General features: G+C 57.3%; 2 protein-coding genes across 4 annotated transcripts; one reads left to right on the top strand and one right to left on the bottom strand.

Moving 5' to 3' along the window:
* Positions 1-6,422: 6,422 nt before the first annotated feature.
* Positions 6,423-8,507, bottom strand: CLDN2 (claudin 2). 2 transcript variants are annotated; one of them, XM_005151209.3, is made up of 2 exons: positions 8,316-8,507; positions 6,423-7,480 (listed from the first exon to the last, which is right to left on the bottom strand). In XM_005151209.3, the coding sequence occupies exon 2, from the start codon at positions 7,387-7,389 to the stop codon at positions 6,694-6,696; it is 696 nt and encodes a 231-aa protein (XP_005151266.2). In that variant the 5' UTR covers positions 7,390-7,480; positions 8,316-8,507; the 3' UTR covers positions 6,423-6,693. The 2 variants fall into 2 exon arrangements, with proteins under 2 accessions (XP_005151266.2, XP_033919926.1); XM_034064035.1 differs by having other exon boundaries at positions 6,423-7,483.
* A 3,016-nt stretch (positions 8,508-11,523) lies between these two features.
* PRRG3 (proline rich and Gla domain 3) lies at positions 11,524-19,429 on the top strand. 2 transcript variants are annotated; one of them, XR_004080847.2, is made up of 4 exons: positions 11,524-11,582; positions 14,135-14,175; positions 14,795-14,962; positions 15,805-16,190. XR_004080847.2 is itself a non-coding variant. In XM_034063591.1 (4 exons), the coding sequence occupies exons 2-4, from the start codon at positions 14,169-14,171 to the stop codon at positions 19,062-19,064; spliced, it is 705 nt and encodes a 234-aa protein (XP_033919482.1). In that variant the 5' UTR covers positions 11,524-11,582; positions 14,135-14,168; the 3' UTR covers positions 19,065-19,429. The 2 variants fall into 2 exon arrangements, 1 of the variants encoding a protein (XP_033919482.1); XM_034063591.1 differs by lacking the exons at positions 14,795-14,962; positions 15,805-16,190 and adding exons at positions 17,861-18,021; positions 18,528-19,429.
* The last annotated feature ends 654 nt before the right edge of the window (positions 19,430-20,083 follow it).

Here is a 20,083-nt window from a genome sequence, read left to right on the forward strand (position 1 = left end):
GAGCAATGCAGCCCTGGGGACAGAGCCGGCTGCCTCCTGCATGGGGAGGACTTTGCCACCTCCTTTCCCCCCTGGCTGGGTGCACAGCTTTCCCTGTTGCCAGGGAGACAGTGTCCATACAACCCAGTGTTTTCTGCTGTCCCTGGGTCTGCTGCTCCCTGTTTCCTGTCTGCCTGAATCCTGTTCCATTTTCAGCTCCTGTTTCTAGGTCTGGGAGCTGTTTCTGTGACCTCTCTTGACGCCCTCAGATTGTGTTGTTTACTGTGTGTTTAGGGCAGTGCTATGGGTGGTAACACTTGAGCTTGAAGGCAGCTCCCTTGTCTCCCTCCATTCATGGTTTGAAGGGAGCATTTCCTGCCTCCATTCATGTTCGGCTTTTTGCTGTTGATTTCTCATCCTCTGGGCATTAAACCTCAGGACTATGCCCTTAATCTTCATATTTCATCTTCAATAGAGCTGTTGAGGAGATTGACTCTGCACCAGAATATCACAGTGAGGCAAACTGTTCCTTCCGTAACATTTGGGATGCTTGCATTAATCCTTATGGCTACGTGAAATATGGTTTCTGAGGTGCTCCTGGGAGGCTGTCATGCTTCTTGTCATCTCATCCCAAAAGCCAGTCATCCTTCGAAGCATCCACCTTTATTTTCTCTCCAAAGCTGCTTCTAAAGCAGGAAATGTCCACACCTCCTTCAGGCTTGATCCCAACGTTCTTCACAGCACATATGTGTTGAGCTAGTAATCTCAGCTGCTGCTGCTCTTCTTTGCATCTTGTTTATTCCACCCCATTGTAACTTGCTCTGAACTTTATCCCTAATACTGCTTGACCCTATTTGTTTTAGCAGGTTATTCACAGGCATCCCCAGTGTTTGCCACGTCATGTGTGGAGCCCTCGGGCCAGACCCCATCTCCATGAGGGAGCTGTGGCACCACTTGTGCAACTCAGAGCTCCTCCTGGTTAATTCCTGCCACCTGAGGAAAGGAGAACGTGTCCGCATGATGAACAGGAAGCAGGCATTAGCAACAGGAATGGGCTTTGCTGAATGAGGAGGTGGTGAGCAAAGGGCAGCTTTGATGCAAGCATCAGGCGGCAGAGATGAGGCTGTGGAAGGTTGTGAACAGTTCATACTCTCACCTCTCTGTGTCTCCCATTACCAGCAAGGCGAAGGATATGCTCCTTGGAGCAGTATGTGAGTCTTTGGACATCTCTTGAGCTGATTTGTTTTCCTCAGTGTAAAGAAATAACACGCAAAGTGGTTCTGTGGTGGAGCATTTCCTAAAGGGATGTAACTTGGCAAACAGAGCAGGTATTAATTTCCCTTCGATAAGCTGATATCAAAGTACCTGGGTTTGAAACCTGGCACTTCTCTCCTGCAGCTCTGAAAGCTGTGAAGCACAGTGCCCATGCCAGAAGGTTGATGCCACAGTGGTCTGGGGGGGATTAGGTTGTGTGGTGCACATAAATGCTTGCTGCAGGTGGGGAGATCACAAAAGCATCTCAAAGATAAGGTTGTTTAGTAAAGCTTTCCCCTCCTCTTGTGTCCCCCCTGCTAGTGCTGTGCTGTGCATCATCACATGCTGGGGCTGTAGCTGCAGAAACCCAGCCTGCCCTGCCCTTGCTTCCCAGCACTGAGGGAGGTGTGAGGACCTGGGGAAGAGCAGTTCCACGTTTCCCCTTATACTCACACTGCCGTGGGGAGCACAGCTCTTTTCATCCCACTGGTGAGCTTTAGTGCTGTATTTGGTGGGCAGACTCCCTTTGCTTTGCAAAGATCTCCCATGGGAAAGAGCAGCTGTGCTGAGGATAAACTTGGTTCTTTGTGCAAGTTCTGGTTGTCTTTACAATGTGTTTTGCCCTGCTTATCAGGTCTTTCCTCCTGAGGCTTTTACTCAACCACAAGCACCGCAGATGAGTTAAACTGCATCTGCCTGTGACCTCTGTGGTGAAATGTACCCACTTTCAATGCAGATTTACTAGTCAGAAACCAGCCCATGGGGCTTATGTGGGATGCCTGTTGACCTTAGCACATCTGGAGCGGGGATGTTTTGGGAAGGAGGCCATAACTTGCAGTGAGACCCTTGTTTGTGAGCAAGCCCTAGGATGTCAGCTACAGGGATAGGTCTCTGGTGGGCTGGGAAGAGCAGAAGGCATGCTTCCCATAGGGAATCATTCAGTCATGGGGGATATCAGGTTAATTGTCCTCTCACCTTCCCATGCTCTATAAGATGTGGTGCCTGGCCTCCATGCAGATGGGAAAATCCAAAGAGCAGCATCCTTGTTCCTGAAAGAGTACTGGAATAGCTCAGAGGGCACAGCATCATCACAGTCATGGAGCCAGCAATGGCTGTGGGCTGCCCTTAGCTCTGTGATACCCGGGTTTCACTATGCCTTGGGAAGCACTGAAGGCTGGAATAGCTCTCTCCTGCCATGAAAGGAAAGGGCTAAAAATTCAAGTGATAAAACCACATCTGTTGGAGCAATGCTGAGAGCCCCTGCCAGGTATAGCCAAAGGTGTGAACAACGGCACCTGCCTCCAGGAGAGATTACATCTCCGATGTGGGAAAACATTCCTCAAACACAGCCTTCCTCTGCAATCCTGAAGCCTTCCTGGCTGCTCTGCATGCAGGGTAACTTGTTGCTTCTTCCAGACCACAGCACACAGGAGAGCTTGGGTGGGTGCTGTTTAAGCATCAGTTGGCAGCGGAGGTGCTGAGGGTGCAGGACAATTTATGTTCAGTCCTCCAGGGCTAGAGATAGAGTCTGCTTTCACCAGTATTTCTGTAAGATCCCTGGAAGAGTTGATGTTTACACCACTGTAAAAGCATGTCCTGCTGATAAAGCTTGTTTTGCTTGCTGAATCAGTGTAGGTTCTACTGATAAAGCCTGCTCTCGCTGCTACAGATTGCACGCGTCTTAGTTGGCTGAGATTGCTAATCTGGAGCTCCTCTAGCAATGATTAGACTCAAAGTACAGAGAAAACCAGCTGTGATGTTAATGCGGTGCCTGGAACCTCTGTGTCCTCTTCACAGACATCACCATTTTCCAAGGTAAATGCTTTTTGGAACTCTCCTGACAGATTCCCAAGCTGTCGATCAGACCCAGCCAGGAAGGTGCTTTCCAGCAGTCTCAGCTGGTGAACAGAAAGGGGCCATAGAGCTCATCCTTGCCTTGTTTCCCTCATCTTTCTTTAAAGACCAAAAGACCCTTTAAAGCACCTTTAAGCAGGTCTCTTCCAGGAGGCTACAGCAAGCCCTGAGTTTGTGCATAGACTTCTCCTACAACTGAAGGAGTTTTCCAACAGCTACTCCTGGTTTCTCACTACCCCTCACCTCCATTGCAACACCTCCCACTAAAGCCAGAAGAGCCAGGCACTGTCTTATGGCAATATCCAGTCTGTGTGACCCCACATGGGCCATCCCCAAGGCTTTGGGAGGGCAGGAAGCCTTTGGAGGTCAAATGTGAGTGGAATTGCCCTGAAGTGAAACCATGAGGACGTTTCCTGGGCTTAGAGCATGGTCAGGGGCATGGCTGGGGTGGGGAATGCATCTCCCATTCCCACCAGCGTGGTCCATGACTGTTGCTTAGCCCAGGCTGGGAGTCAGGATTTGCAGTGCCTGGGAGCAGCCCTTCCCCATAGCACATCCCCTGCTGCTCCTGGAAAGGCTGCTGTAAGGTCAGGGTAGGAAGGGTTTGTCCTCTTCCACACCAGCCCTGGCTTGCCGAGGGGCTGGGAGGCTCCGGCATGGCACAGGAGGAGGCTGGGAGCGTGCTGCGGATGGGAGGAGGTTGGAGGAATGTGGAAGCCCTTCCAAGTGCCTCAGCCCATCAGGAACTTGGCCCGAATTTTCTTCCCCCTCCTGCCTCTCCTATCTGAGCCCTTCCTGTGGGCTGTGGGCAGAGATGGGCTCTCCCAGCACCCTGCCTGGTACTCCCCTGCTGCTGCTTCAGATGAGCTGTGCTAGGCAGGGACCAGAGGCAGGTCAGGGATGCCAGAAGCAGCTAAACTCTGCTTGCCAGGAGGGCTCCAGGGGGAACATAAGGACATGTTTGTGTTTTATTGCCCCCCTTTCTTCATCTGAGGCAACATCCAGAGCAAGGAGAGAGAGGAAGGACTCATTTCCTTATGACAAGGGATGAGTCACTGCAGCCTGACCCTCCAGTGAGGGGCTGCGAAGCTCCCATGCTGTCCTGTGAGGTGAGGGGAGCTCATTCTGCACCCAGCCTCTGGCTGCCATCCCCTTGCATCCCACTTCCCTGCAGGAAAACCTGGAGCACCCTCAGCTTTTCCTACTGAGTCGGTGATGAGGAGCTGGCTCTGTGCACACTGCCTGTCTGGGCTCCATTGCTTTGCTCATGCTCACTGCCCCTGCTCCTGTCCTCTCTGGCCTTGAGCTGGGCCACATCCAGCCTGCACTCGAGGACCCGGCTTATCAATAACTGGGAACGTGGCTATTGCCGGAGGCAGAGATAACCACCACCACTGCACTCCTGCACCCAGTGTCCTTTCCTTCCCCATCCTCTGCTCCTGCATCTTCAGATGTGTTCAAGTTAAAGGCCAGCAAAGCCAGAGGGGGGAATTTCAGGGGGAAATTACCTGAGCTCAGCCATGCTTAATGCAGGGGCTCCCCTTGGCAGGGCTGGAGACACTGGAGGCTGGGGCAGGGTTCATCCCCATCACAATGTGATGCTCATCAGCTCCTCTCTGGCTGAAGCTGGTGTGCTGCTGCACCCATGGAACAGGGGTCTGGTGTTGCACAGGTGAGAAAGAAACCTGAGGGGCTGTTGGGGACATCGGGGCCTCTTTCCCTCTGTCCAAACCATGGCTGCTTCTGTACCCAAGCACCTCACTCTGCCTCTCCTTGCCTATACCTGCAAGGGTACAGGGGGGGAAGCCACACAAAAGCTGACTCCTCTAAACCCATAGATCTTCCCTTCTGCTGCTTGAATGAAAGCGTTAACAAACCCAGCTGCAACCAGGCTCTGACCAGAGCATCTCAAATGCCCCTTTGTTTAATTAGCAGAGCCCCTGCCCTCGGACACAGGCAGTGCTGTGCGGCCCCGCAGCCAGGGTGGGAGGCGAGGGATGGGGACCTGGCGCCCAGGAATTCCTCCTCCTCGGAGTCATGACCTCTTGTACCAACTCTTTGCTCGCCTCCTCTCTGCATCAGCTGTGTAGAAACAACAGATTGATGGCTGAAGGACTTCAGTGAACCTGGGTCATCTCCCGGGAGGCTGCAGCCCCTTTGCAGCCTTCCATCCTCTGCACGCAGAGCAGCAATAAGTGACTCAGCTGGTCCATGGCTGATGCTGTGTCCCTTGGCCAATGCAAAGGGGGTGAGTGGCCTTTGCCTGGAAATCCATCCTGGTCCCCTCTAGTGTGTGGGGATGGGTCCCTGGGCAGCCCCTTGCTTGGTGAGGAGAGGGGAAACCATGACTAGACATAATCTGGGGTGGGTTAACCCCATGGCAAAGATGATTTCACTGGTGCAAGGGTAACGGTGGTGACGTCTGAACAGGGAACATCCTGCTCTCTGTGACCTAATCTAAATTGCTTTATGAGGGGCCAGCAGGTAGACCAAAACCTCCTGTTTCCTGGGGAGCAGGGAGCCAGGGAAGGGGGTCCCCATGTGCCCTGTGCTGTGGTGTGGCAGCACTGGAGCAGTCCTGGCCCCTATCTGCCCATGCCTTGTGCCTTACCAGTGTCTCACTTTTCCTCTTCAGAACAGCTCTTGCAAGGACCCCTGGGTTCAGGACCTGCCTGTGAGACCCATCTGCACTGTGTTGAGGTGCTCAGTCTCTGCTCTGGCCAGCGGCTGCCTCGGGTGCTTGGGACTATGCTATCTCCTGGGTGCATCCTGGGATGGAGATGTGGTGATTCCAGGGCTCTCCCCATCACCTGGGGACCACACGCACCCCACTCCCAATGATACCTGCACACTGAGAAGCAGCAGGGCTGGCAGGGGGGCACTGCCTGCTATTAGCCCACTTGTCCCCGCTGGCACCCTCGCCGTGGTGGCACGTGGCAACCTCCCAGTGTGGTGCCCAGGTACAAACCATGCCGGGAAGGGATCCCCCCCACCCCAACAGCATTCCCACCTGCCTGGGGTCCTGGGTGGCAAAGCCATGGGATTGGGGGGTGACACCACACACCAGAGCAAGGGCTGCCCTCTACACTATAGGATGTGGGCCCCACCAGTGCCCACCCTGCGGGGGGAGCTGCCAGGGCCCCTCAATGCTGCAGGAAGGCTCAGCCACAGCCTGGCTGGAAACACAGATTTATTGAGACATCAGTTTGCAACCAGCACTCAACCCCCACAGCAGCTACTCCGGAGCCGTGCAGACACCCTGGCCCCACTGTGATACCTGGTACCCATGGTCCCTGGGGCTACAAGCCCACCCATCCCCATCCAGCTCAGTGGGGCTGCAGGCAGGGGTCCTGCTGTGCCAGGGGCTGCCTGTGGGCTGGCAGCATGGAGAGGGGAACAGAAGCTGGATCCAGGGTCCTTCACCAATGTAAGCCTCTAGCTGGGAGCTCTGAGCAGTCACAAGGCTCTCTGAATCCCCAGTGGCAAACCCCACAATCACTGGTGATGCTGCTGTATCCTCTCCTCTTACCATGCTCCTTTGGTGCCAGCCCAGATGCTCTGGGGAGCCAGGAGAGGTGCCAGCCCTGCTCCCCACTGCAGCCGCTATTACACATATCCCGTCAGGTTGTAGGTGCTGAGCTCACTCTTGGTCTTCTGTGTGTGGTTGACGGAGGGCCGGCAGCTCTTGCCTGCCAGCAGCTGGGGCCGGTAGGTGTTTGCATAGGTGGTCGTGGTGTCCCGTGCAGGGCAGGAGGTGCAGAGGATGAAGCCACCGACGAGGGAGAAGAGGGAGGAGACGATGCCCAGGTAAAGCGCCTCCCCGAGCTCGAACTTCATGCTGTCGGGGATGCCAGGGTTGCGGAAATCCCGCAGCACCACGTGGATGTTCCACACCAGTGGGATGAAGCACAGCAGCCCCCCGAGCACAAAGACCATGCCACCCACCACCGCCACCCGGTCCTTGGCTGGTGAGCCCTGGCTGAAGACAGTGCACCTCATGCCCACGATGGTGAGGATGCAGGCGAGGGAGGACACGGCGCAGGAGCTCACCATCAGGGCTTGTGCCGCCTGGATGTCGGTGGGCAGGTTGAGCAGTGAGCTGTAGATGTCACACTGGGTGATGCCCGTGCTGTACGTGGCACACTCCATCCACAGCCCCTTGGTGAAGCTCACGGCTGTCACGATGCTGGCACCGACGTAGGAGCTGGTCTTCCAGCTGGGCAGCAGCGTGGTCACCAGCGTGCCGATGTAGCCCAGGAAGGCCACGGCGTAGCCCAGCAGCTGAAGTCCCATGGAGACCATGGCGAGGGCTGGCTCTCACCTCCCCGGGCTCGCAGCTCCTGGCTCCGTGTGTGCTCAGCTCCCCATGGCTGTGCCGCAGCTCCGGGGGGTTCTGCTTTTGTGGGTGGGAGGCGGGGGGAGGTTACCTGCAGGAGGGGAGAGCGATCCCTCCCCGATTAACGATTGACCCAAGCCTGCGGAGCAGCGCCAAGCGCCCTTTCATCTCCCCTATCTCCCAGCCAGACTTCAGAGGCTGGGCAGCGCTGCCTGGGAAGGATGCCAAAGCCCTCCCTTGCACCGGGGCTGTGGGCAGGGATGGAGAGCTGGTGCTGGTGGGGAGCAAGTGCCCACTGCCTCCTTCATCTCCTGTGGTGTCCTGAGCTAAGGAAGCTCCTCCATGGCTATCGCCCTTTCCATGCCACTGATGATAACGATGAGGGATGCATGTGACAGTGACGCTGGTGTCCCCAGGAGAGCCCAGAGGTCCCTGGAGGACAGGACTACAGGGCAGAGCGGGTGTCAGTGCCTCAGGGATGCTTCCCCTGGCCGAGCAGGGTGACCTGTCCCTCGGTGGGGTGATGAGCACACTGGGGTGCAGCTCGTGCCCTGCATCTCTGCCCAGCCATCCCCTGCTCACAGCACTGGGTGTGCATGGGGGGGTTGGTTGGCAGCAGCACTGCGGTGGGGTGGTTTGTTTTCCTTCCGCCTGCTTTCCAAATTCCCCCTCCCACAGCCTGTTGCGAAACCAGACTGAGCCCAAAACACTCCAGTGTGCCCTGGGAACGCTCCTGGGTGTGAGTGCCACCACCACCCTGTGCCTCGCTCCTTTCCCTGTGTCCCCCCTGGCACCCCAAATGTTTCATACCAGCGCTTCCCAACTTCCTGCCTCCTTTCCCATGTGCTAACCGAGACCTCCCGCTGCACATCAGGGGTGTTGTGGTACTTACAGAGGTGGCTGGAGACACGGAGCAGGAGCTAGGGTGCCCAGGGATCACCCACCCAGCACCAGAGGCGTTTGGTGAGGACAGGGTGAGCACCCGGAGCCTCGTCCCTCGGGATCAGGGGCTGTGAGTTGTTTAGCGACGGCTTTGCAAAATCCATCTGCAAATCTCCGCCTGGATCAGAGGCTTACAGCACCTCAGCATTAAACCCTTTCGGCATCGGGAAGGGAGCTGCAATGCCTTGTTTTTCTTGTTTGTTAATTATCAGAGCAGGCTTGTCCAAGTGGCTCAGGGCTGTGGCTTACTGTCACCTTGGTGGCTGATGGGTGACCACATGCCACGGTCCATGTGTCTGCTTTGGGCTGTGTCAGAAGGGGCAGTGAAATGCCAACAGGTTGAGCTCCCTGTGCCCATAGAGTGAGCCTGGGCTTTTGCTTCTCTCCTCCCGGCCCTGCTGGTCCTCGGCAGGGTTTGTTGTTGTAAGACCCCTGGCCCAAATGAGGAGCAAATGGGGACAGTAATGAGGCTGCGCTGGCCCCGTGCCCCCTCCCTCTCACCGGCTGCTGCAGATGGAGAGGGGCAGGGAGGGCCCCTGGTGACAAATTGTGCTGGGAGCTGAGGGTCTGGCCGGTGTTTGGACAGGGCTGTTTGGATGCTGACAGCACAGCTACAGCACGGACCATTTGCTATTTTCTTTCCTTGTCCCATATCGAAACCCTCCCTTGAGCGCTGGGCAGGAGCAGCGGCAGGGACAGGACATGTGGTGGTGCTGAGGCAGGAGGAGCAAGCCTTGCACCCTTATAGTGCGAAGCTCCTCTACCTCCCAGTATGGTCCTCAGCTCAAAAAGCCAAAGGAAAAGGGAGGGAGCAGGGGAAAGCGAGTGCTGGCAGTGTAGAAACAGAGCCTGGGAGCGACCTCGGGTGATCTGAGCAGGGATGCCTGAGCAGGACCATTGTCCTGCCTGTGCCAGGGGTCCAGCCTTGCCGTCTGCCCTCCCTCCCTGTCCTCTCTTGAGCATCCCACCACTTGCCTCCTAATTGCTCTGTGCTCGCTGCCGCTGCAGCCTGTCACACTGTTCCCATCACCCTGGCCCGGAGCACGTCCATGACACGGTCCTCATCATGCCCATTGTGCTGTCCACATCCCATGGCCATCACGCTGCCCAAGCCCTCCGCATCCCTTCTCCACCCTGCCTTATGCAAATGGCCACAAACAGCACTTAATTATCCTGGTTAATTGTCTCTGCCCTCCCCTGCTCCCCCCTGGGGATTCTCTCACAAACGGTGTCTAACTTTTCCCTTCTGTGTTTTGGTTTCCACAGCCCCTCCGCCCCCAGACTCCCCCCGACCCTCTGTTTACACAACTGGGACAAATTTCACACCCCGGGGATGCTGTTGCTGCACCCCCAGCCCCTCAGTCCCCTGCCCTGAAGGATCTGTGCCTGACCAGCCAAGGCAGGGCTATAAAGGTGTCCTCACCAAGGGGCTGCAGCGTCAGAGGGGACACAGTTTCCTGCCACCATGGAAGCTGCTGCTTGCTGCTTGCCTCCCCACGGGCTCCGGGTGCCTGTGGCCAGTGCTCACGCAGCCCCGCGGCTGGGGCCGGGGGGAAGGTACCTGGGTACCACTGCATGGGGGGGTCGGGGAGAGGTGGGGAAGACAAGGGGTGTGCTGGGGAAGGCTTCAGCTGGGGACACTTCCAATAGGGACCCCTCTGATCCGGGCGGCCATGGGTGGGAGAGAGGGTGTAGAGCCCAGGGAGCAATGCTGGGGACTCCCAGGGATGCTGGGGCTGAAGCAGGGTGAGGAGCACTGAGGTCAAGGTAGCATGAAAGCATCTATGTGTGCCCGGTGCTCCAGCCACACTCATGGGCTGAGCTGGGCAGGGGAGGCTGTGGGGCTGGGGGTGCCTGGGGCAGGGTGGGTGTGTGTGTGTCCTACTGACCCTGCTCTCTGCACCTAGACCTCTCTGGAGACCGTGGCTGCCCCGAGCAGAGGAGGGAACCGGTCAGCGGAGGGAGGAGATGGACGCGGTGAGTCTTACGCTCCCCCCAGTTTCCTGCTGTCAGGAATGGGGTCTCTGTTTGGCAGGAACCAGCTTCTTGCCCCAGGCTCCTTCACCCTTCACTGGTGCATGGCGGTGCGGTGCCCACCTCCCCTGGTGCATCACCCCTCTGCTGGGGCATGGCCAGGCACCCACAGCGCAGGGCTCAAAGGGCTGCCTGTTCCCAGCCCGGGCAGGCATTCCTCAGGGGGTTAGTGGGACGTCCGGCCATGAGCACGGGGCAGGGAGATTACGCTGGCCAAAAGCCCGTCGGGGGCAGTGGTGGGAACAGGCGCCAGCTTCCTTTACGGGGGCATGAGGACCTAAACCCATGGCAGAGGAGGGGGAAGAAGCCGGTTCCGGGGCAGGCTGGCCCGGCTGACAGGTCTATGGAGAGAAGGGTCCTGCCCTCGCTGCCAGACGGGGTCCCCATGCACCCCATGGCAGGAGCCGCAGGGCAGGTCCCCCACAACCGTGTGTCCTCAGGCTTGGCCTCGGGAGGCAGCGGCAGATGGTGGCCCCGACAAAGCGCTGGCGTTTTTCCACCACCCGGTCAGGTAAGAGCCGTGCAGCCGGTGTCCGGTGGCACCGAGGGCAGTGGGCGAGGTGGGGGGGTCTCACCCGCCTCACCCCACATCTCCCCATAGGCTGCTGTGGCCCAAGTCCAAGTCCTTTGACTATCTGTATGCCGTGGGGGAGAAGCTGCTGCAGAACTTCCCAGTGCAGGCCACCCTCTGCCTCTATGAGGACTCGGGCAGCGAGGAGGATGAAGAGGATGAAGAAGAGGAGGATGAAGAGGATGAAGAGGAGGCAGAGGCAGGAGCCATGCCTGCAGGCCCCCGCCTCATGCAGGCAGTGCTGCCAGGCCGGGCTGAGGGCACCGCGGAGCTGCGGACAGCACCGGGCACAGGGCCCGGGGACACCGGCCCTCGGCGGTGACTGCGCCCGGCAGCACCACCGGGCGGGACTACAACTCCCAGCAGCCACTGCGGCACGCCCCGGCAGCCGTAGCCGTTTCTCATTGGCTACCAGCCGCTCCGGGTTGGGGGCGGAGCGTGTGTCCCCGCCCACCGCCGCCGCTCCGCGCTCCTATTGCGGTGTGTGCTGGCTGCGGGGAAGCTGATTGGTCGAGGGGGGATGACTGGGCGGGGCGAGGTGGGGCGGGGGCGGGGCTTCGGCATCCGCTCCCTGTCGGCGGGAGGGAGAGGCTGCGGCGGCGCCGCCATGAGGTAGGGGCGGTGTGGGGCGAGGGGAGCGGGAGCCTCGGGGAGGGTCCTGGGCCGGGTGTGAGGTGGGGATCGGGGCTGTGGGTCTGGGGAGCAGGGCAGCTGCGGCGGTGGGGCTCGGTGGGGTTCGTCCGGTTCGTGTTGGGCAAGTTCACGTGTGGGCTGTGGGCACCCCGGAGTGGGGGTACACTGAGGGCTGGTGGAAGTAACTTGGAGTTGGGATTGGGTAGAGCCGGTGCTGGGATGGAGGGGCCGGGTGGGACCCGAAGGCTGTGTCGGGAGGACGAGGCTTGCTGGCAACCCGCGGGGACCCCGCGGTCCCTTGGCAAGCGGAGCCCGAGCTCCTCTTCTGTGTGCATCCAGCACGGAAAGCCCCGGTACCGCCGGGCTCCCGGCTGGCAGCCGTGGTGCCGGCAGAGCCAGCAGCCTTCCCGCATGCTGGCACTGCCCAGGGGGGATCCCCTGTGCCCCCCAGCCTGCCGAGGAGGTGCCACGTCCCGCTGTGTTCCCCCCCCCCCGTGCCCGTTCAAGCTCTGCCAGCATCACGCACACTCCATGTTTTACCAGCACGATTCCCTCTGGGATCAGTGACGGAATGGGGGGAGCCCGGGGGAGACACAACTGCGCGACTGCAGCATCCTCATGGCTGCATCCCTCGCGCCTCCTCACGGTTGCCGTAGCAACCTCCATCGATGGGGTATTTATAGAGGAGGCGAACGCGTGTTGGGAAGCGGGGGTGGTGGAGCCGGGACTGGGGGTGTCTGCTGGGTCAGCCTCCAGCGGGGCTGTGCGGAGGCAGGAGGGATGCTGCCTGCCTCGGATGGGGGTGCGGCTGTTCCTGCTCGCTGGAGCCGGGGGTGGTGGTGAGGGATTTGTGTGTGGAAACAGAAATAAGCGTCTGGGATGCCTGCCCTGCTCGCAAGCATCGCTCATGCCGGTAGGCTTGTGTAGATATGTCTTGTGGCACTGGAATAAACCACCTCTGAGCTCTGATACTGACTGCGCTGACATGGGTACTCGGGGAAAAAGTTAAGGATAAAAATCTTCCTGATGCATTAAATGTGTTGTCGGATGTATGGTGTGAGTTATGGAGCTCAGGATCCTGACAGTACCCTTACTTCTGCATCCTCTGTTCACCAGATGGGGAGAATGCCTGTAACAATGAGTGATACGGAGGTTTTGTATGGAAACAGGGACGTGTTTCCCATGCTGTGTGTTCTGCGTGGGGTTTTTATCCTGTAGGATTGAGTCTCTCTGTAAAGACTGATGACAGCAAAAGCAGGTTGAGTGGTCCCTGCTTAGAGCTGTGTGGGGATGCACAGATCCAGAGGCTTCCCAGCTGCTCCCACATGCCCAGGACAGGTCAGAAGCAGGATTGGGTGCACAGTTCCTTGAGGAAAAGGCCTCCAGGTGCTTGATTTACTGAGAAGGTGGCTGTGGGTGAGGAATGGTGGTGCCCACTGTGGTGCTGTGCATAAGCCCTGCTGTGTGTCTGTGTGCAATGAGAAATGTGTTCCTAGCCCCACTGACCCGGGGAAGGGCTCTGTGCTGTTGCTGACCTCACTCCAATTCAGTGGACTCAAGTGCTTTTGGGATAGCTCTGAAGTCCTGAACCTGAAGTCAGCACGTGGTTTGGTTCCTGCTGCTTCTAACTGCTCCTTCATCCACAGTAAACCAGTTAATCCTGGTTAATCCTGTCCCTTCTGTCTCCTGACAGAGTTATGGCTTTGCCATAGCAAGGTATCACACAGGGCAGGAGGAGATAAGTTTGCCCCCTGCATCTGATCAGTGGGACATTGAGCACAGGGAGAAGACAAAGCATGAAAAGCAAGCGAGTGAAACTCCTCCTGCAAGTGGAGAGGGATATAGTCTGCTTCTGCAGGACTTTGTTTCACTCTTGTAGGGTTACCTTCAGTGTGGTTTTGCTTTTCCAGCTGGAGAGCTGTTGGTGGTATGCACGGAGCTCTGCCGCTCTTACTGCTGCCCTTAGCTTGGTCCAACAACCTTTAAGGGATGCATATCCTTTGCTTTCCTGCAGTGTAGTCAGTCTTATGGCAGTGGAGAAAATAGCATGGCCCTGTTTATTACAGATTGTGGGTAGGAGTTGCAGAGGTGAGAACTGGCACGGCTGTGAAGCTGATGAAAACAGGATGACTGCCTTACCTGTATCCATCAATCTCTTGCGGAGGGGAAGAGCACCAGACTGCTTCTGACACGCAGGTCATCTGTGCTGATGAGATATGGGGACTCTCCTCCAGCCAGTTATTTTCCTGCTTCTCCTGTTTGCAGCCCTCTGGGCTTCTTGGGCAGGGCCCTGGGCTGGTGCAGCACAAGGACACCAGATACCTGCCCCGGGCTGTCGGGGAGCTGAGGGTGCCCTGAGCCCCTCCAGCAGTGCAATGAGTGGGGAGGCAGCGTGAGCCCCTGGCTCTCTGAGGAGGCACTGCCGTGGTTCCACCTGCTTCCTGCATGAACCTGACCCTGGGCAACGGAGGTCATGGGCTTCAGGGGTGACATTTAAGCTGTCAGTGACTCTCCTGTTTTCTTCCCTGCAGGTAGGCAGGAGCCCCTGTAGCCGAGTGAGGCAGCATGGCAAGTAAGTGCTCCCCAGGCAAGCCGCAGAGGTGGTGGTGGTGCTGGAGGAGAGAAGGGGGATGACTGGCAGCCACCTCTTGAGGAAGGGGTGCCTGTGCTTTCTGGGGGGGTCTGTTCTCTGTGGGGAGCACATGCCATCGGCTGATATCCATGGATGATTCCTCAGGTCCGGCCTGACTTGTGCTTCTCTTTCCCTTGTGCAAGGTGGGAGCTGAGAGGAGGTGCTGAGGGGCTGACCTCTCCAGGACTCCCTGCACGCTGCAGCATGTCTCTATGTGCGTGATGCTTGCTGTGCAAGGCTGGCCCCCCTGCGGCTCTTTGGGCTGAGTGGCCCCTCTGCAGGGGCTGCTGGTCTGCACTGACATCTTCTAGCAACAGTGGCCCATGACTGGCATCCCACATGCTACCCATCCCTGGGGCCACACTGCTGTGTGGCTGGTGGCACTGGGGCTCTGTATTCCCAGTGCCTCACTGGGAGCTCGCTGTGTCTTGGCATTGGAAGGAGTTGGATGGGGCCAGCGGCTAAAGCTGGGCTGAGGCTGGCAAGGGTGCAGGGTGGAGGATAGCGTGTGGTGTGTAAGGGGCTGGGCTCAACCCTCCTTCCTCGCTCTTCTGAGCAGCCTGCACAGAGGCTGTGTGCAGCAGTGTGATGGGAGCTCAAGGAAGACAGCAGTTGTGAACAGGGACATGGAGAGATCCGGCTGGGATCTCGGGATGTCACCAGAGCCAGCTATGAAGGTGGAGCCAGCAGCCAAAGCTGGGCAGGAGGAGGACCCCAGGGATGACAGGTATGCTGTCCTTCGTTATCTGTCCTGTGCTAGGTGGGGAAAGGAGCAGAGATCATCAGGCAGTGGGTTTTAAAAGGCAGTTTTAATCTTCAGCTAATGAGGAGGGTACCCAGCTGGGTTCCTGCCTTCCTTCTCTGCTGCCTTTGCTGCTGCTCAGAGCTCAGCTGCTGGCTCACAAGCACTTGTGGGAGGTTTCACCCTTGTGGTGGGGGGGATGTGGTGGTCAGCGTGTCCCTCATGTGGTCCCAGCAGTGCTCAGCCCTGCTGTTCCCCTGCAGACACAGCCACATGTCATTCCGCGGGGGGGGTCCCCACTGTGGGTTGTGGTGTGGCCAAGCCTGCCTGCCACCAGGGGCCAGCAGCACCTCGGGAAACGCAGCAGGGATGCAGTGATGTGAAGCCAGCCCTTGCTGCTGCTTCTCCCTCTGGTTAAAGCTCTGGTCTTTCCCAAGCACCGGTTCTGGTGTGGAGAGAGTGGGAGAGGCACGAGGGGTCAGTGCTGAGGCTGCTGGGCTTTGGGAAGTCCCCTTTGCCCTGCTGTTTGGGGTCTGTACCTGCTGAGCTCCCCCTGTTCCTTGGGGATCCAGGCTGGAGATGAGGGTTGGCAAGGCTTGTGTTTCCCAAAGGCCATTTGTTTTCCTGCTCTGGTCCCCAGGCACATGGGAGCTCTTGGCATTTTCTATGTAACAGAGGGGAGGGAGCAGTGACTTAGTTTCTGCTCTTCTTCCATTTCTAGGTCCCCGAGGGGAGAGGCATACAGCTCCATCACAGAATGCTTTCAGCTGGGACACTGCTTGTGATACCTGCCTGCCTGTGTGTCTTGTTTTTATTTCCCACCACAGCGGCCAGTTCAACACGACAGAGCAGGGAAAGGGTCAAGTGACTGCAGGGATGGAAACCCTGACAGTGAGATCTGTGCCAAGCTTGCTGCTCAGGAGCTTGGGAGGAGGCTGAGACTCAAGTGCTGAGGAGAAGAGAGTTGGTACCGCAGCCTGATCAAGGCGACAGGCAGAGGAGGTGAGGCCCAGCTTGTCCAGCAGAGGATGGGATGTTCACAGGATGGATGTCAAACCTCATCTCGTGGAAAGGCTCAAGAGGAGGCCGGCCTTCCAATGTGCTCCCTCTCCTCAACTGTGAAAACCCAAGCGAGCTGGTCCCTGCCCTCCTGCCATGTGCCTTCTGTGCCTCCTGGAAACGCTTTTCTCAGTTGTCCTTGTAAAACCAAAAATAGAAGAAAGTTTGCATAATAAAGCTGGTTCCGAGGGAAGGTCTGTGACTCACATCATTCATGCTGCTCCTCATTCACACCTCAGCCGTGCAGCCCTCTGCAGGCTTGCTCACTGAACAAGCCATTAATAAAGCATGGTGGGGGGAGAAATGCACCTACACAGCACAAAAAGAGCACAGTGCTTCCAGGCATGGGATGGTGTAGCACGGTGGGAGTTGCTTACACCATGGTTCTTGTCCCTGCCTTGAGACAATGTGAGAGTGTTTCTTGCTGTACAGTTTTAGGAGCAGGACACATGGAAGGTGAAGTCCTGCTGGTCTCTTTGGTAAAAGGCTCCTCATGAAAGGAGGTGGTGGCATTTCACTGTTAGATCTGTTCTTCACCAAGCTCCCTCTTGAAGGAGTATGTCTGTATTACAGCCAAGCTGGTCTAATGGGAAACTCCTGCTGTCCCATTGCTTCCTTGCCCTGCATCTGTTGATGGTGCTGCAGTGAGTTTGTTCATCTGGTTGATCCAATGGAAGGCAGCCTGAGGGTGAAGGAGGTAAATGGGTTTCTGTGGATCAGCCAGCTGAACTGATTCATCTTCCTCAAGGGAAGCAGCACAGTTATGTGGCTTGGTGGGAAGAGATGGGGCCAGCCTACAGCTGAATGTGTTGGGCTGCCTGATGGAAACTAATGAAATGCATGTGTGGGATGTTTGGATCCTTGAAGGATTGTGGTTTGTGTGGAGCTTCTGCCTTCTGGGCAACAACTTGTTTGCCTTTCTTGTCCTGGTAGGTGCTTGCTCCTTGCGCCCCATGGAGGTCTTTGAGGGGGCTTTGTTTCTCATAGGTGGGATGTCTGGCTTCATGACTGCATGCTCTTTGGAAGACCTGATGTGGGCAACACTGAGTCTCCCAGGCTTTGGGAGCAGAGGAAGGTTTCTCTTTGAGATCACTGCACAAAATGCAGTAGTGATGAGAATGTGCTGCCATGTGAGGAGAGGCTCAGGCCCTTTTCAGTATCTCATGACTCCATGTGTTGGGGATGTTTGCCATTGTTGGGCCTGGGAGAAGACAAAGTGGTTCTGGGTCCAGAACAGAGTCCCTGAAGCCACCTAACTAAGCTTGCATGACTCCACAGCAGCTGGCAGCAAGGAGACCAGCTTCCAGCAGGCTGGCTGCCCTTCTGGGAGCTCTGAAGCAAGAGAGGAGGCTTTGGGGTGATGCATGACTATAGAGTGATGCACAGTACACTGTGTTGTGAGTCCGTCTTGTTGCTGGCCCCATGCCTTGGCAGAGGCCTGGCTCTGCATCCCACCCATGCAGGGTCCTGCTCACCTGTTGGGATTTCCTTTGCTCTGCAGCAAAGTGAAATCCCATCAAGGGCAGGAGGTTGAAAACAAGTCTTTTTGGAGCTGTCTCTTCTTCAGCTGCCCTGTGTGGTCTGCAGTGCCACTTCCAATGTCTCTAGTACCGCATCCCACCTGGAAGGATGCTCCCTAAGAGCCTTGCACCACTCTGGGTCGTTTCTCCCTCAGTGGGAACTCTGCTGTGCTAACCACAACCCTATAGCCCGGAGCTGTTGGTGTTTGGGATGCCTGTATCACCAGCATCCTGTGGGAAGCCAAGCGGGAAAGTCAAGTGTGGGGTTGTCCCGCTTAGCATCTCTTTGCTTTGTGTGTTGCAGTGTTCTTGGGGGCCAGGAATGCCCACTCGGTCCTGAAGCGCTTTCCCCGAGCCAACGGCTTCCTGGAGGAGATCCGTCAGGGCACCATCGAGCGGGAGTGCATTGAGGAGGTCTGCAGCTATGAGGAGGTCAAGGAAGTGTTCGAGAACAAGGAGAAGACGGTGCGTTTGTCCTGCCCTGCTCCCCAGTGGATGTGAGAGGGTTTGCACCTTAGCAAGCTGGAGGCAAAGGAAGAAAGCACAAAGGGGAACAGCCTCTCCTGTTCCCTTTGTCCTCTTCTGTCTGCAGGCAGTGTTTCCAGCATGACTTTCCCTTTCCACATAGTGCCCTCACATTGGTATTCCAGGACACCCTGCCCAAAGCTGTGGGTTGACCTGGCACTCCCATGATATGTGTAGGGAATTTGTACTGTTGTCCTCGATTCTCCAGGATTACATTTAGCCAGGTTTCTCCCTGCTGGGGGGCTGTTGGATGCTGTTGAGGGATGTGCCCACGATCTTTTGTGCTGGTTCCCACAGCCCCGCAAATGCAGGTAGAGTGGTGGGGGACAGCCCAAAACCTGCCTCTTCTGTTAGCCTAGGGAAGGCAGGGGTTATTGCTGGTGCTAGTCAAGGGGTGCTTTTCCCACCTGCAGCACATGATGGTTACTTCTCTGTTCCTGCCACAGATGGAGTTTTGGAAGGGCTACACCAACTATGTCTACTCTGTCAAGGACCCAGGGCACAATACGGAGCGCTCAGAAGCCATGTATGTGGTGGTGCCCCTCTTGGGAGTGGCTCTTCTGATCGTCATCGCCCTCTTCATCATCTGGAGATGCCAGCTCCAGAAGGCCACCCGCCACCGCCCTTCCTACGCCCAGAGCCGTTACCTGGCCAGCCGGACGGGACGCAGCCTCCCCAGGGTCATGGTGTACCGGGAGCGATCCCAGAGCCAAGGGGAAACGCAGTATCAGCGAGAGGCCAGCAACAGGGCGGCTGGAGATGGCAGAGCTGGGGGCACCCCTCAGCAAGACAGCAGCCTCTGCCCACCAGAGCATTCGGTCTCTGTCCTCTCCAGACTGTCCAGTGCCACCCCTCCACCTTCCTATGAGGAGGTGACAGGCAACCCAGAGAGCAGCAGTGGGGAAGAGACCAGCGTCTCCTACAATGACCCACCACCCAAGTATGAAGAGATCGTGGCCAGTGCCCCTGCTGCGGGCAAATAGAGGGGTCTGCCTATCCCCTGCCTCTTCACGTACTCACACTCACCCACCCACCTTCCCTTGGCCGGGCCTGGGGCCCCTGTCCAGGTGCCACTTGGCACTCCATCTCACCTGTACAAGCTGGTGAAATCCCAATAGCCTTAGCCTCCTAACCATAAGTAGTAGTCCACAAGTGGTGAGGCTGGGCTGCGGGGATGGCTCCGGAACCAGCCACCTCCTGCGCTTCACTCCCCACTCACGTAAGTGCTGTAGCAGCCAGAGCAGAGCAGCAGCTCGTTCCTGGCTCAATGCAGGGGTCTCCCTATGGTGCATTTGATTTCCTCACTCCCCTCCCTCAAATAGACATAACATTTTTGATTGATACATGATTGAAACAGCCTCGCTGCCTCCCTGGGACACTGCTCAGCCTTACCCCATGGCCTTGCTGGGCCCTGTTTTGCTGCTTGGGGCTCAGATGAGGAGCTGGGGATGCAGAAGTGAGTTTCTGTCCATCCCCACAAGCAGCCTCCACACTCTCCCTGGAGAGAAAGTGCCTCCCTTGTGTGGATTTGCTGCCAGATGGGACTGGGGAGCCCAGTCCATCCTGTGGTGCCTGTAGCAATATTTGCTATCCAGAGATGAGGGAGGAGCAGTCAGGGGGTGTTCTCATCTCCTAGATCTTCTTGGGAATGGGGAAAGGCTTGTGATGGTTCTATATGGGAGATGAGTGGCTTCAGAGTAGCAGCTTCTCTGCTTTCCCGCAGTGGGGCACCAGGCAGCTGGAGGTCTGGCTGTGGCAGAGCTGGCTGGTGGGGTCATCATTGACCTAAAGCCAAAGCTGGTCCCATTGGGATGCACCTCTTTCCTGGAGCATGGCCTGTCTGGTGTCTGCCCCACTGGTGGGATATGGGCACAGGGAGCCTATGGACAGGCCAGACCTCCCCTCTCCCTACCCCAGACCTCTCCGTCCTGCCTGGCCCTTCTCCTTGGGGCTCTTGGTTCTCCAGAGCAGGTAAAGGGCAATGCAAAACCCTGTTCTCTTG

This window comes from Melopsittacus undulatus, chromosome 6, assembly GCF_012275295.1.
Source record: "Melopsittacus undulatus isolate bMelUnd1 chromosome 6, bMelUnd1.mat.Z, whole genome shotgun sequence".
NCBI classification, from domain to species: Eukaryota; Metazoa; Chordata; class Aves; order Psittaciformes; family Psittaculidae; genus Melopsittacus; species Melopsittacus undulatus.

Coding starts and splice junctions, on each gene's coding strand:
- PRRG3 (XM_034063591.1), top strand. Junction 18,022..18,527: donor TCGAGAACAAGGAGAAGACG/GTGCGTTTGTCC, acceptor TTCCTGCCACAG/ATGGAGTTTTGGAAGGGCTA.
- CLDN2 (XM_005151209.3), bottom strand. CDS start 7,389: ATGGTCTCCATGGGACTTCAGCTGCTGGGCTACGCCGTGGCCTTCCTG.